Raw genomic sequence first — 15,808 nt, 5'->3', positions numbered from 1 at the left:
TTTAATTATAATGACTTAATTTTGTTAATTTTAGATTGATTGCATTTTCTTACCTTAGATTTTTAATACTTTGTTGATGTTGTTATGTGCTTTGGTTGTTTATTCATTTAAATAAAATCATGAACATGCTACTCATGCATTATGAATGTAAGGAAGCAAATGAATTAATTATTTAATTTAAACAAGATGATAATTAGTTGACACAATATTTGAATGGTGCATGTTTGATCACTTAAAGATTGAAGTAGAAATAATATTAATCAATATTGTTACCTTGCATAACCCCTATATAATGTTTGCTTACGAAATTGTAAAGTTGATTAAACATAGAAGTATGCTAGAAAAACTTAATGATTAAATAAGTATGACTTCATATCCTAAAAATTTTGGGTTTAGGGTTTTAGCCAAATTTCCATGGTTTTATTGTAACATTTTTTACTTTGTTTTTAATAATTTTAAGTTAAGGGAAGCGATTAATCTAACTCCTTCATGTCATATTAATTTAAACTTGTGAATTGTTGTTGTTTATTTTGTATTACACTTTCATTTATTTTAAGCATGGTTAGTAATTTCATTTAGGGTAATTAGTTAACTCAACTCTTTCTTAATTATTTTTCTCACCAACTTGCCATTTAATAAATTTCATAATATTTCCCTTACTTAAGCAGCCCCAGTGGAGACGATACTCTCAACTCACTACTTTATTATTTATTGACAATTATGTACACTTGCACATCATTCGAAAGTTTTGTGACATTTATGCGAACATTTTTCAAGATAATTTATTGAGATAATTACTAGAATTTAAACATGTGATGAATATTCATTTACTGGGTGTTGATCATGTTGAAGGAGAGCCTATAACTAGGTTGTTGATTGACACAAAATATTTGTTATCGCGATTCAAATTCCCCAATCCTACTCTACGGAGCTTTGCTTAGAGAATGATTTTATTCAACAATTCGTTTAGTACAACTCTTAGTTTAAGCCAATTTTTCCACTCTCTAGGATAATCGTGGCCCCAAATTCGAACCCAAATTATTACAAATCCATCTCCCCAAATACCTCACGTTACATACAATATCTCTCCATAACAATCCTATGTAAAAGTGACCATTTCTTACAGGAAAAGAAAGTTGAAGGAGAGATTATTGGGTCCTTATCTCACAATGCTCTCAAGACACTATGAACAATATTAATCATTTTGTATATTTTTGGATAATAGTCTCATGACACGTTGAACATGTCTCGAGACAAGTAAACATGGAACCTAAAATAAATTTGCATTGTTCAAGGTCTCAAGACAAGAACCCCTTTATCTCAAGACACCTAAACATAGAATGTAAGTTTCCACTCGAGACATGAGAGTTATTTGCTCGAGACATGAACCTTATGTCTCAAGACACATTGTGGAATTTTGCTAAATTAATGACATCATTTAATTCTAGAACACTTTATGTGAGATTTTTAAGTTTAACTAATCATGTTTAAGTATATAATTGAGAATGTTTGTAATTCATTATGATTGAATGTCAAATTATTTGTGAAATAAATTGAGATAGTCTAAGTTGCTCCTATATCGTATTATGATATCACACATTCAAATTTGATGATTGGATCGGATGTGGGGTGTCATAGGGTTGGGCCAACCCAAAAAAAATATTTTTTATTCAAGTCAAGTCGGGTCGACGGGTCCGTGGATAATAGTAAAGAATAAAAAGAAACAAATTTATGTGAACAATTTAGTAAATGTGTTTTCAAGTAATTTTATATTCTATCAACCAAACAATAAATTAAATTTAACATTTCAACCAAATAAATCAAAGAAGGTAATTTAACATATATGGTAATGTGTCTAAATAATCTTACATTCCTATTATTAAAGACAATCTTACATATTGTAAATCAAATGAGGTAAACTGAATTGGTAGTCACCTAACTATTAGTAAGTTTCTTTTTTGGTCATTCAACCATGAAAGTTGCAAATTAACGACTCAACTATTCGATCTTTTTTTCTTTTTTGGTTACCAACTGCTAATGACTAATGGAAAGTTGACATAGTAGCTTTTAGAATTGATATAATAACAACTTTAACCCTTAACATTTATACATTGTGGTAATTTAGTCTTGAATTTTAAAAAATTGAACCCTCAAAATTACACATTTTGTAATTTGATCCTTTTACAATTTTACTTTTCTTTATAACACTTTTTGACGTTGTCTCTATGTTTAATTCAATGAAAAAACTGAACAACAACGAGAAACCAACTTACGAAAATTTTGAAAATAGCCAATTTAATTGCTTGAGTATAACAACCTTTTTTTTCTTTTTTTTTTTTGGTTTGCTTCATCTTACCTGAAGCTAACAAAAAAATAAATTAATTATCATAAAGAGGTATCAAGTTTTTAGTCATTTGAAGTATAAGGAAAACAATACATTTGAAGATTGTCTAGTTTATTAATAAATAGATTTTTTAATATTTTTCTTTTATTTCTAATTTACATATTGTCTATTAAATTATATCTTCATGTAAAAATAAAAATAAGATAAAATTAAATAATATATAAACATTGAGTGTTAAATTTGATGTAATAAATAATTGTTAAAAACTAAATTTATTATTATACAAATTTTAAAATTACTATTTTTCTTTCGTAACCATTAAATATCGAATAGCTAAAAAAATATAATAATTGAGTGAAAAAATAACTTAGTGACAATCAATATGCTTATCGAATCAAACGCCTACTACTTTGACTTTAAAAAAAGGAGAGAGAAGTTGCACTAAAAAAAATTGTCAAAGACCAAACACACTTCATCATCTAGATAGATTGATATAGATGTATAAACAGTACAAAGCACTTTTTATTTATCTATGTTGATATAATATCTGAAAAGCTTTTAATAAGAGAAAAACGGAATTGAAAATAGGGGAAATATGGGAAACAAAGAGAAAGCAAAAGATGACAGACAACATCCAAACCTTAGATTTACATATACGATGATGAGATGCATACCACCTCACAACATACAGAAGCATAAACAAAAAAAAAAAAAAGAGAGTAGGAAATCCAATTTACATATAAAATCCTATAATTCCATCTAACTAACTCATATGAGAAAACATCTAAATTCACTCCAACTCAAATCTTAAAAAAGAAAAGAAAAGAAAAGAAAGTACCGATAACATCTTAATATAAGCCAAGAAGTAAGAAGATAATTAGTTGATGTGAGAAAAAGTTGAAACCGAAGTCGAGAGCTTGAAATAAGAATGATTGGAATGATAGGAAGGAGAGATTTGTGGAGGATGTAAAAATTCCCAGAAAGTGCTGTTTCCATCATTAGTAGCAGCTGATGAATACAAAGCTGCCCATTCTTTTATATTTCCCATCTCTTTTGCGAACACGAAAATGTAAAGCAGAGAAGAGATAAGGAGGAGGAGGAAATAGAGATATTTGGTTGAATTGAAGAATATGTGGTAGGCCACAAGAGATGCATAATACATGCTGCCTTCTTCTACACAGATATGACGAAATCAATGAGGAGAAGAGGTGCTTTCTGCCTCACTATAGCGCTGGATATGTATATATATATATATATATATATATATATATATATGAGAAATTAATTTTATATGATCAATGAGATTATTAGATTTTACAAATGAAATTAAAGTTATTAAGGCAAATTTTGACATGTAATTTGATATATGTACAAATGGCTGAAATTTATTAAATTAAATTTATCAAAGTTGTTAATTTCAAAATCTGGAAAATCAATTGACTTATGACACAATTTTAAATGAGATCTAGACATTTCTTGTAACACCCCAAAATATAGGGGGTTAGATGAAAAGAATAACCAAATATTGTTGAAAGAATTGTAATTTTTGGAAACTTTTAGGCATATTATCGATTGGTAAAGGTGGAGAGTTGAATCATAAAATTATGGTTTTATATTTTACTCCATGACACCTTTACAACGGTATATCATACGCTCAAAATGGTTGAGTGATGAATGAGAAATTGATGCTTAAAGTAAGCTACTTGTTAATATTTGTTGAGGAAAAGAAAAACTTAGATCCCACATTGGTTAAATACCAAGTGTGAGATGTGTATATATATGAAAACCCACTTAAAGGATAATTGAATGACTAAGCTTGAAATTTTGTTTTGGGCACAAAGGGAGGGGTGCAAATCCAAACCCATTATGGCCTACACGATGTGGGCAACGTGAAATATTTTGATTGGTTGGGCTCAAAATGGGCTTACGAATATTTTAACCCAACATGAAATTTATTTTTTCTTAGCAAATATACAAAATTTGATTTAAAAGGATATATATCATGATTTTATTTGATTCCAATCAAATTGATTTGATTTTAATCAAATTGATTTAATTGCTCCTTTAATGAAGATTTTGTACCCTTATTGATGAATATTTCCAAAATTCCTCCATATTGAATGCCTATAAAAGCCTAAGAATTCTTCAGGATTTTTTATAGACACACACACTCTCACATCAAGTATATTTTGCTCTCCAAAACTCTTCCCTTTTCCTCTATATATTTTCCAACGTTTTCGGTGATAGAAGATGACAAGGTTTGTTCGTTGATCACGACAGAGGTGCTACTACTTCAATCATCATGTTATTGTATCCTGGGAGACAGTCAACCAACATTTCTCCAAGTACAGTAGGAGTGACCGAATCTATCTTAAGAAAACTGTGTAAAATAGGCCTCAACATCTAGTAAAACTCGATTCTTCTTTTCGATTTTTGGTTTTCGTTATCTTATTTATTGGTTTTTCGTATATGATATTTTAAATATAAATTATTCAATTTATTTTATTTTATATAAATATTTGTTTATTTATATTTACATATTTGTTCGCTAACATGTTTCTTCCAACAATCTTATGAAAAATTTTATTATTTTGCAATTCTCTAATTCGAGACAAATGAGACACCAAGGAGAAAAAAACAATTTTTGTATTTTATTTGAAAATAAAAATTAAAACTGAATAAAATCTGTTTCGGGATTTATTCCCTCCGCTCAAATAGATTTTATTTCATCTTTGATTTTGTTTCCAAACGAGTATTAAAATTAAATAAAATATGTTACAGGATTTATTCCCGCCGTTCAACAAAGTTTATTCCATTTTTTATTTTGTTGCCAAACAAGAAATTAAAATTAAATAAAATCTATTTCGAGATTTATTCCAGCGGTTTAATAGATTTTATTCGATTTTAATTTTGTTTCAAAATTAGAATTAAATTGAATCATCTATTTTGGGGTTTATTCCCGCCATTTAATAGATTTTATTCGATCTTGATTTTGTTTCCAAACAAAGACTTAATCAGATAATTACATTTGGATTTATTCATTGTTTAACATATTTTATTTTGATTTTTGTTTTCAAACAAGATTTAATTAAATAATTTTGTTTTGGGATTTAATCCTGCTGTTCAATAGACTTGATTTTGATTTTATTTCAGAATTTTAATTCTTTCGTTTAACAAATCAAAAAGAATTTTTTTTTATAGTGGTCTTAATTGTGGCTTTAAATTGTAGCTTCAAAATTGTGACATCAAAGGAAAAGAAATCTATCAACGGTGAATTAAAAAGACAATATGAGAATGCATGTTTAGGGTTAGTTCTTTAAAAGCCTTAGTATTTAAATGTGCCAAGTGCACCACATCTCTTTTAAGGTTACCTACCTAGTGTATTGTTTTATTGTATTTTTGATTAGACTATATAAACTTTTGTTTCGGGTTTTTATTAGATTCCTACCATCTAACAGAAGTTGATAATTTTTCTAATTCTAGTTTTATTTCTTAACAGAAAATGGAAACTCCCACCAATGCAATCAATTCGCAATCTGAATCTTTGGTTCAAACGCAATCTTCGATTTAAAACTCAGTGTTGCTGATAGCAGCTGTTGTAAGCCACAACGAGAAACCTGCGAAATTCTCGGGACATAACTTAAAGACTTGGCAACAGAAAATGCTATTTTATTTGACCATGTTGAACTTGGCCAAATTTTTGAAATATGACATTCCTACTATTAAAGAGGGCGAGGGAGATGAAGTTATCGCTTTCATTGCTGTTGAAGCTTGGAAACATTTTGATTTCCTGTGCCAAAACTACATCTTGAATGGATTGTCAGATGCAGTTTACGAAGGGTATAGTATCAAGAAAACAACTAAGAAATTATGGATATCATTGGACCATAAATACAAAATCGAAGATGCTAGTGCTAAAAAGTTTTTAGTTGCTAAATTCTTGAATTTTGTAATGATTGATTTTAAACTAGTTGTAAATCAAGAGCAAGAGCTTCAACTGATCATTCATGAAATTATTGCTGAAGGGATGGTGATAAGTGAATCCTTCCAAGTGGCAGCCATTTTTGAGAAGCTGTCTCCTGCTTGGAATGACTTCAAGCATTACCTAAAGCACAAAAGATGGCATTTCCAAAAAGCAAAAAAGACTTCAAGAAGGGAAAAACAACCTCAGAATGGGTCTAAACTTGGACCAAAAGGTGGCATTTCCAACAAGAAAAAAATTCAAGGAAAATGCTTCAATTGCAACAAGATGGGGCACAAGTCATCTGACTGTAGGATTCCAAAGAAAGTTAGAGCTAATGAGGCTAATGTTATGAAAGAAATTTCTAAGGAAATGTCTGATATGGACTTATGTGCCTAACATATTCAAGAAATATGAATAAGAATGTTTCTTCTGAAGGGGGAATGTTTGTGAGAAAGGATATGTAATGCAATCTCTATAAAAGCATAAACTATGAAAAAGAATGTTTCTTCTTCTTCTGTTTATATGCTCGAATCATTTAAGTTATGGCATGGTAAGCTCGGACATGTTAATTATGTTACTTAATGTAAGTTAATTAATTTAGAGCACATTCCTTCATTTCACATTAATTTTAAACATAAACGTGAAACTTGTGTTGAGGCAAAATTAACGAAGGTCTTCATTCCAAATTGTTGAAAGAAGAACAAAACCACTTGATCTAATACATAGCGATGTTTGTGACTAAAGTTTATTCAAACGAGAGGAGGGAATAAATATTTTATTACTTTCATTGATGACAGCACAAAATATTGCTACGTGTATTTTCTTAAGCACAAAGACGACGCTACGGAGAAATTTATTCTCTATAAGCAAGAAGTTGAAAACCAACATAACAAAAAGATTAAAATGGTGAGAAGTGATCGTGGTGGTGAATATGTTTAACCATTTGGTGAATACTATACCTAACATGGTATTATTCATGAAGTGACAACACCATACTCTGCTCAATCAAATGGAGTAGTCGAGCGGAGAAATCAAACTCTAAAGCAAATGATGAACACATTGCTAAGAAGCTCTGGGTTATCACAGAAATGTGGGGGGAAGTTTTTCTACCAACTAATTACCTTTTAAATAAGGTGGCCCACAAGAAAAGGGAAAATAAATCATATAAGTTATAGAAAGGTAGAAAACCATCCTACAACCACTTGAAAGTATAGGGGTGTCTTACTAACGTAATGTATATTGATAAGTCGAGACATATGCGTTGTCGGCACAAAACTGTTAGACAACTAATTTCAAATGAAGTTATCTCTATTGATTTTGTAAAATCAAAAGATAACATTGCGAATCCGCTAACTAAAGGCTTAAACAAGATCATGTTTATAACACATCGCAAGGAATGAAACTAAAACCATAGAAGTTAAAGGCGCTATGTGACGGAAAACCCTACCTAGTTGACTGGAGATCTAAGGATCTATGTTCAAAGGGACAACCTAATTGCATAGACCTTGTGAGGTCATTATGGGGGTTCTTATCCCAAATCCGTTCCTATGATGTAAACAATGACTAAAATTGGGATAGATTAAGCAATGTTTTTAATGACCATTGTGTGTTTCGGTGAGCCGAGTAACATAAGTCACTTATGTGATAGTGAAATTGGGCCGCTTTGAGGAGACTATTGGAGCATAGTTCTCTCAAACTCTTGTAGAACCAAGAGATGTTCATGGCTAAATAAACATACCCATGAGAACTAAAACCTTACCATGAAGGTAGTTGTGTGAGGTATATCATTGTTTACACAAATGGCAGAACAGTTCAAGGACATCTTGTCTACTGGTTAGCTAGTAAAGTAAATATACTTTCACAAGGTAAGGTTAAAGGGTGGATGCCTACCTATTCTATGCAACTATCGATCATAGATTCCATCACCACATCGAGTCAATGTTTTTCAGTTAAAACTATCAATTTTCATTTATGTGGGGGATTGTTGAAAAATTTGTAATTTTTGGAAACTTTGAGGCATATTCTTGATTGGTAAAGGTGGAGAGTTGAATCATAAAATTATGGTTTTATATTCTACTCCATGAGACATTTACGACGGTATATCATATGCTCAAAATGATTGAGCGATGAATGAGAAATTGATGTTCAAAGCAAGCTACTTGTGAATTGTAACACCCCTAACCCATATCCATCACCGGAACAGGGTTACGGAGTATTACTGGAGCTTACAGAATAATTACACTTAATTCATGTCATTTATTATTCGTAATCGTAACTAATCACATTGTCCTTTGAATGGACCCTCGAGGCCCAATTTAAGTACTAGAAGCAAGTCAGGACTAAATTGGGAATTCATAATTTTTTTTGCAAAATTTTAAAATTTTCCTCATATACAGGGATCACACACTCGTGTGGCCTTGGGACACGCCCGTGTGGCCATGGGACATGCCCGTGTCTCAGGCCATGTCTGACCTCGTGTAACTCTCTGAATTGGGTTACACGGCCGACCACACGCCCGTGTACTAGGCCTTATGGTTAATTTAATTTTTGAAAATTAGGTGCAAAATTCACACGGCCAAGACATACGCTCATGTTTTAGGCCGTGTCTCACACACGGCTGAGACACATGCCCGTGTCTCTGCTCATGTGTCTAATTCTAAAAATTCTGTTTCTCAATTTTTAAGATGTAAGGGACACACGGCCAGGCTGCATGCCCATGTGCTAGGCCGTGTGTCACACACGACTGAGACACACGCCCGTATCTCTACTCGTGTGGACGAAAATAGGCTATTTTCCAAGACACATTTCTCACCCATCTTGTCATTTACATACACCAACACTTAAACACATTTACAAGCCATATCAAGACAATTAATTTAAGTCAAAACCAAGTTTCATGCATGACATAATATCACATACAACTAATGTACTTTTTGGTATCTCAGAATGACAATTTATTATTGTGTTAATTTATTATTCATAATTACCTATTTACCAAATGCATATATGCATGATCACATTCATTCCTCAAACATGATATATCCATTTATAAATATATCAAAACATGTTTATCATAAACCATTCCAATGGCTAGTTATAACCAAAACATTTACATGCCAATATGGCCAATTAACCTATACATGCCATTATAATCATAACTGATTTATCATATGTACCGAAATGGGATGATGCATAGTGTGAGTGATCTCTGCCAAGCTTCCAATCTAACGAGCTTCCGATTTACTATAAAATAGGGAAATAAAAATAAGTAAGCATATAATGCTTAGTAAGTTCGTATAACATGGTACTTAACTTACCATTCATTCTATTTTAAGATAAACATGTAAGGCACATTCAATCAATTTGATCTCAAGCCCTACACATATCCTCATTGCCCTTGTTAGTTATACATTCCACAATATCATCAACAAACATAAATGGGTTCCACAACAATCAGATTTCCAGGCACATATGCTTTCCACATCAAGTATTTATTTAACATGTATGAATCATATCTGTATATTACAAGTATATTTTTCATGATAATTCATCTCGAGTTCAGATTATTTCATGTTAGAATTTTACTCATATCATTCGAAAAATCAATGTCACACGAGTAGTACACTCAAGGTGTACAAATCTATAATCAAGGATGAACATATTTATCAAATAAATTCCATGTACAAATATCGTCACCGCATATTTCCATATATCAATTATCATGTATCATCATTTTTCATGTATTTTAGGCAAATACGTGTAATAACTCATTTCTTATTCATATCTTCTCATGTCAGGATTTTTGCCCATTGAATTTATTTGAAATATCGATGGATACATAGGTAGTACACTCGAGGTGTACAAATAAGGATTCGTCAATTCATATTTAGGGGTACCCGTTAAGGTACATAACCAATGAGCACACTCTTGAGCCACAAATTAGGATGCTCAGATGAGCCATGTAACCATGTAACAGGACACTTATTCGGGCTAATAAGGAAAATCATAAGAGTTTTACTCAGGAAGCTCATAGAGCTTATAAGATATCTCTGAAGAGATACTATCAGGAAGCACTGGATAAGGTAGCAGAGAGTTCAAGCGAGCTTAACAGGACGCTCATGAAGAACTACATTTGTGTCTGCATTATATGCAGGATCACAATCGATTGCATATCAGGACGCTCACAAAGAGCTACATAGTGTGCAACACATGCTAAGTCACTACCGATCAGGACGCTCGCTAGAACTATATAACAGGATGCTCGAGAGGACTTTTATCAGGATTACTTATCTGAGCTAAATCCTGTCCGCAACATATGCAGGACCTTAATATTAATACGGGAAAATAATGTATCCATCGACTTTCATTTATTCAAACGAGATTTAACATTTTTCAGGCATTATCAGGCATATGATTATTTCATACATTTATAACATTCATATAATTTTAATAAACACATTCCACATTCATTTCAAGCATAAAAATAACATTTTTATCATTTATCATTTATCAGGCATGACCATTTATTTCAGGCATTATCACTTATTGGGCTTTGTCGGATATATTTTCAATGTCATACATGTATGATATTTATACAATTCACAAACACAACATTTAATTCAAGCATAGAAATATACACAATTTAGTTACACGAACTTACCTCGACAAATGTTCGTATACATAAAATCTACTAATCTGACATTTTCCTCTTTTCCTCGTTTTAGCTCCGAATTTGGTCTATCTGGATCTATACGAGTAAACATAAATTTAAAACAATTTAAACTCAATTTAGTCCAATTCACATCTTAGGCAAAGTTACTATTTTGCCCATAAACTTTTAATTATTGATGATTTCGTCTCTAAGCTCGGAAAATGAAATTCATGCAATTCAATCCTTGTTACAAGCCTAGCTGATTTTTACATGTAAGATTTACAACCCATGTATTTCATAAAATTTAGAATTTTTCCATGATTTTTACAACTTCTTAATTTAGTCATTAAATCATGTTTTCATCAAAATTCACTTTGTAAAAGTTATTTATCTATCAACAACCTTTCATATTCTACCATAAATTTAAAAATTTCATCATATTCATCCATGAAAAAGTTTTTATACTTTGATAACTTTACAAATTAAACCCCAAAATAGATAGGTTAAGTTATCCCGATCACGAAAATACAAAAAATACTAAAAACGGGACAAGATACTTACCCAAATGAGCCAAAGAAGCCTACTTTTTCTTTCCTAGGGTTTCCATGTATTTTGGGGAAGAAGATGACATAAAATGATGATATTTTGTTATTTAATTAATTTATCACATTTTATTTTTCATCTTTTCAATTTCATCCTTTTCTTTATTTTATTTTCCATGGACGAATCATCATTCTTAACAACTAAGCATTTTTAATGGTCTAATTACCATATATGGACTTCCAATTTAAATTTCTATAGCTATTTAATTCCTTTAGCCATTAGAACTCAACTTTTACAGTTTGTGCAATTTGGTCCTTTATCAAATTAAACATGTAATTGATAAAATTGCTTTATGAAAATTTCACACAATATTATTATCATACTACAGATCATAAAATAGTATTAAAATAATTATTTCTTTCCGGACTAGGATCTGTGGTCCCAAAACCACTATTCTGATTTTATCAAAAATGGGTTGTTATATGAATATTTATTGAGGAAAAGAAAAGCTTAGATCCCATATTGGTTAAATACCAAGTGTGAGATTTGTATATATATGAGAACCCACTTGAAGGGTGATTGAATGACTAAGCTTGAAACCCTGTCTCGCATACAGAAGGGGTGCAGACCTAAACCTATCGGGGTTGGAGCGTATCTGCACGATGTGGGTGATGCAAAATGTCCGGACCAGTCGAGCCCAAAATGGGCCTACGGGTATTTTAGCCCAACACAAAATTTATTTTTTTCTTAGAAAATATACAAAAGTTGATTTAAAAAGACTTATATCCTAATTTTATTTTATTCCAATTAATTTGATTTGATTTTAATGAAATTGATCTAATTGCTCATTTAATGCAGATTTTGTATCCTTATTAATGGACATTTGCAAAATTCCTCCACATTGAATGCCTATAAAAGCCTAAGAATTCTTCAGAATTTTTTACAGACACACACTGTGTTTATTTTTTTCTCTGAAACTTTTCTCTTTTCATCTCTATATTTTCCAATGTTTTTAGTGATAGAAGAAGGCAAGGTTTGTTCATTGATCACTGCAGAGGTGCTATTGCTTCGATCATCATGTTGTTTTATCCTAGGAGATAGCTGACCAATGTTTATCCAAATAACGTAGGAGCGGCTGAATCTATCTTAAGGAAACTGTGTAAAACAGGCCTCAACATCTAGTAAAACTCGATTCTTCTTTTCAATTTCTGGTTTTTGTTATCTTATTTATTGGTTTTTCGTACATGATATTTTAAATATAAATAATTCAATTTATTTTATTTTATATAAATATTTGTTTGCTAACGTGTTTTTTCCAACAAGAATAACCAAATAATTGAATAGGCTTGGTTGTTAAGTTATTAGTACACTCCTTAGAGGTCCTAGATTTTATCCACTCTTCTCCCATTTCTTTTTTTTTTCCAGCAAACTATGATGAAGGTCACTCCAGAATATATATTAAATAACGTAGAAAACTAACTAGAAATGAACAGTAGCCCAACAATTAAGGCATTAGTTCCTCTTAAGTGACCAAGGTTCAAGCCTCCTCTCCTATTTTTTTAATTTCAAAATTTCGGCAAAATATTAGGAAAATTGTAGGTGACACCCCTAGGATCTGATCTATTTTTCACATTCATAGGAGTTTGTCTATGTATCTACTTTACGAATATGATATCTTTTGGGAATTTCTAATAATATCAAGTGTTATTCCTATTTTTGCATTTCTAGTTTCTGGAGATTTAGCCTCGATTAGAAAGGGTTTTTAAAAACTTTCTAGTTATGAATCGGGTATAGAACCAATGGCCAATGTTTGGTTACAATTTCGAATCCGTTATTATATGTTTGCTCTAGTTTTTGTTTTTTTTTTTTATGTTGAAACTATTTTTTTCCATGGGCAATGAGTTTCAATGTATTGGGGGTACCTATTTTCATAGAAGTTTTCATAACCTAGGAATTGACTAAATTATTTCCTAATTAGAATTCATATCTTACTTCTTCCCAAATTTCAATAGAATTAGAATTCTATAGACTTTTTATCTCCTTTTCCTAATTAGAATTTCAATTTCCCCTTTTCAAATCCTAATAGAATTGCTCTTTATCTTTCTATTTATTCTCCCTTTTCTTTTCCACCCTTTCCTTTGCAAAATATTTTCTCTGCATTATTGAAATTATTTTTGCTTTCCATATCGAATCAATTTCTGATAAATTGATTCTCTACCGATTGTTGAACTCTTCATTAATATCCTCCATAATTCCATCAAGTTCGATAAGTACATCTTGATTCAAAGTTTAGATCCCGAATTTTTGTAATATTTCTAATTGAAACTAATCCTTCATTCGATCTAATCAATCTTTGTCGGTTCTTGCCAAATCTTTCAATAAAATCTTGATAGACCTTGAATTAAAATGTTAACCCATGTATAAATGTCATTTGAAAAGCCTAATTTAGGTACCCCAAACTAGATTCAAACGTGAGGAACGTTGCTCAAGATCTTGGTAATAGGTGTGTGTACTTTTATGAGAAAATCGAAGCAAAATTGAGCCTAGAATAGACAACAAGACCATCCACACGGGCATATGGGCCGCCCGTGTGAACCATATGACCACCTTACACTGCCATGTCCCCTAAAAACACTAGGATTTTCACTTCTCACATGGCATGCTGCACTGCCGTGTCTTCTTTGTAGGTTGATTTTGCAAATACCACACAACCAAAATCTGTCATACGGTTGTGTAACTCCTTCCACATGGTCCGAGGCTTTCTGCACGGTCCGGTCAGACAGTGTGTCCCTTGCTTTTCAGATTTTACAAATTTTGCTACTATTTCTTAGATTTTATAGTTTTTATCCTATGTATGTAACACCCTATACCTGTCCCGATTGTTGAGCCCAAGTGATAGGATGCAACACCACCATCTTTGTAACAACCCGATTTTGGGTTTAGTCGGAACAGTGGTTTCGAGACCACAAATTCAAAGTCGAGAAAATATTTTATTAATTTTTTATGGTTATAGCTTGATTATAAGGGTTTTTAAAAAAATTGGCGAAGTAATTTAGCGTTTGAGGGCTTAATTTAAAAAAAAGACTAAATCGCATAAAGTGTAAAAGTCCTATTTTAATAGCTAAAGGTTCCAAATAGCTAGAGAACCTGAATTGGGGGTCTGTAAAAGACAATTAAACCCTAAGATAGTGCATGACCGACCATAGGAGACAATTTGGTCAAAAAAGTTCAAGTTTGGTGGGTTTGGTGGCTAATTTGACTAAAATAGAAATAAAATAAGAAAGATATGATATCACATTCTCATCTTCTTCACTACCACCGATTTTTCAGCCATTTTTAAGGGTTTTGAGATTCAAAAAGTTCAGCAAATTGTTCCTCTTGCAAGTAAGTGATTTACATACTTTTTTTTGATAATTTTTACATTTTTGGACCCCTTGAAGCATAATCTTTCTATTAAGGGGACTATTTTGCAAAATGGTTGAGAGTTTAGGGTTTTTCCATAGAAGCACATATGTAACTTTCTAAAATTTTATGGAATAATATGAATATTAGATGTGTAATAAACAACTTTTGTTAAAGGATTTCTCATGAAAACCCTAATGGGGACTATTTTACATAAGTTGAAAATTTGATGATAAATGTGTGAGATAGTGAAAATTTTGGATTTTCTATAAGAGAAAAAGGGGTTCGGCTAGGCTTTTGATATGAGGAAAGTCGATAAAAATTAGTTTTCGGACCTACGGGTAAAATGGTCATTTTGCAAAAGTCAAGGGGCAAAATGCTCAATTTTCCCAAGTATAAATTATTGAGTGCCTAGATCGATAAAATGATTAAATTTGTGAATTTTTTTTATTATAGATCAAGAAATTCAAACTCTGAACTTAGATTGGGGGAAGGCCAAGCAAATTGATTAGACCAACTAGACATCATATTTTGTAACCGAGGTAAGTTGTATGCAAATAATACAACTACATTGTCATTATATGTGATAAGTTAATTTAACATGAATTACTTGATTTTGGAAATGAGAATGCATGATGATAATTTAGATAGTAGAATTCCCGTTTGAACCATAAGAAATAAATCAGATATTCATGCCATTACGTATGGGTTATTGTGAGCTAGTGCAAGACATGTCTGGGACATGCATCGGCCACATTATGAGAGCCAGTGTAAGACCATGTCTGGGACATGGCATCAGCATTGAGACAAGAGCTAGTGTAAGACATGTCTAGGACATGCATTCCTAGACATCAGCCTCGAGATGTAAGCTAGTGTAAGACATGTCTGGGACATGTATCGACTA

At 31.5% G+C, this 15,808-nt stretch overlaps 1 protein-coding gene across 1 annotated transcript; it reads left to right on the top strand.

The window, feature by feature from the left end:
• The first annotated feature begins 6,023 nt into the window (after positions 1–6,023).
• On the top strand, positions 6,024–6,704 carry LOC108468751 (uncharacterized). Its single transcript, XM_017769608.1, has one exon. It carries the CDS (start codon positions 6,024–6,026, stop codon positions 6,702–6,704), a length of 681 nt encoding a protein of 226 aa, XP_017625097.1.
• The last annotated feature ends 9,104 nt before the right edge of the window (positions 6,705–15,808 follow it).

This window comes from Gossypium arboreum, chromosome 13 (genome assembly GCF_025698485.1).
Source record: "Gossypium arboreum isolate Shixiya-1 chromosome 13, ASM2569848v2, whole genome shotgun sequence".
NCBI classification, from domain to species: Eukaryota; Viridiplantae; Streptophyta; class Magnoliopsida; order Malvales; family Malvaceae; genus Gossypium; species Gossypium arboreum.
This window is presented reverse-complemented; position numbering and strand designations above follow the sequence as displayed.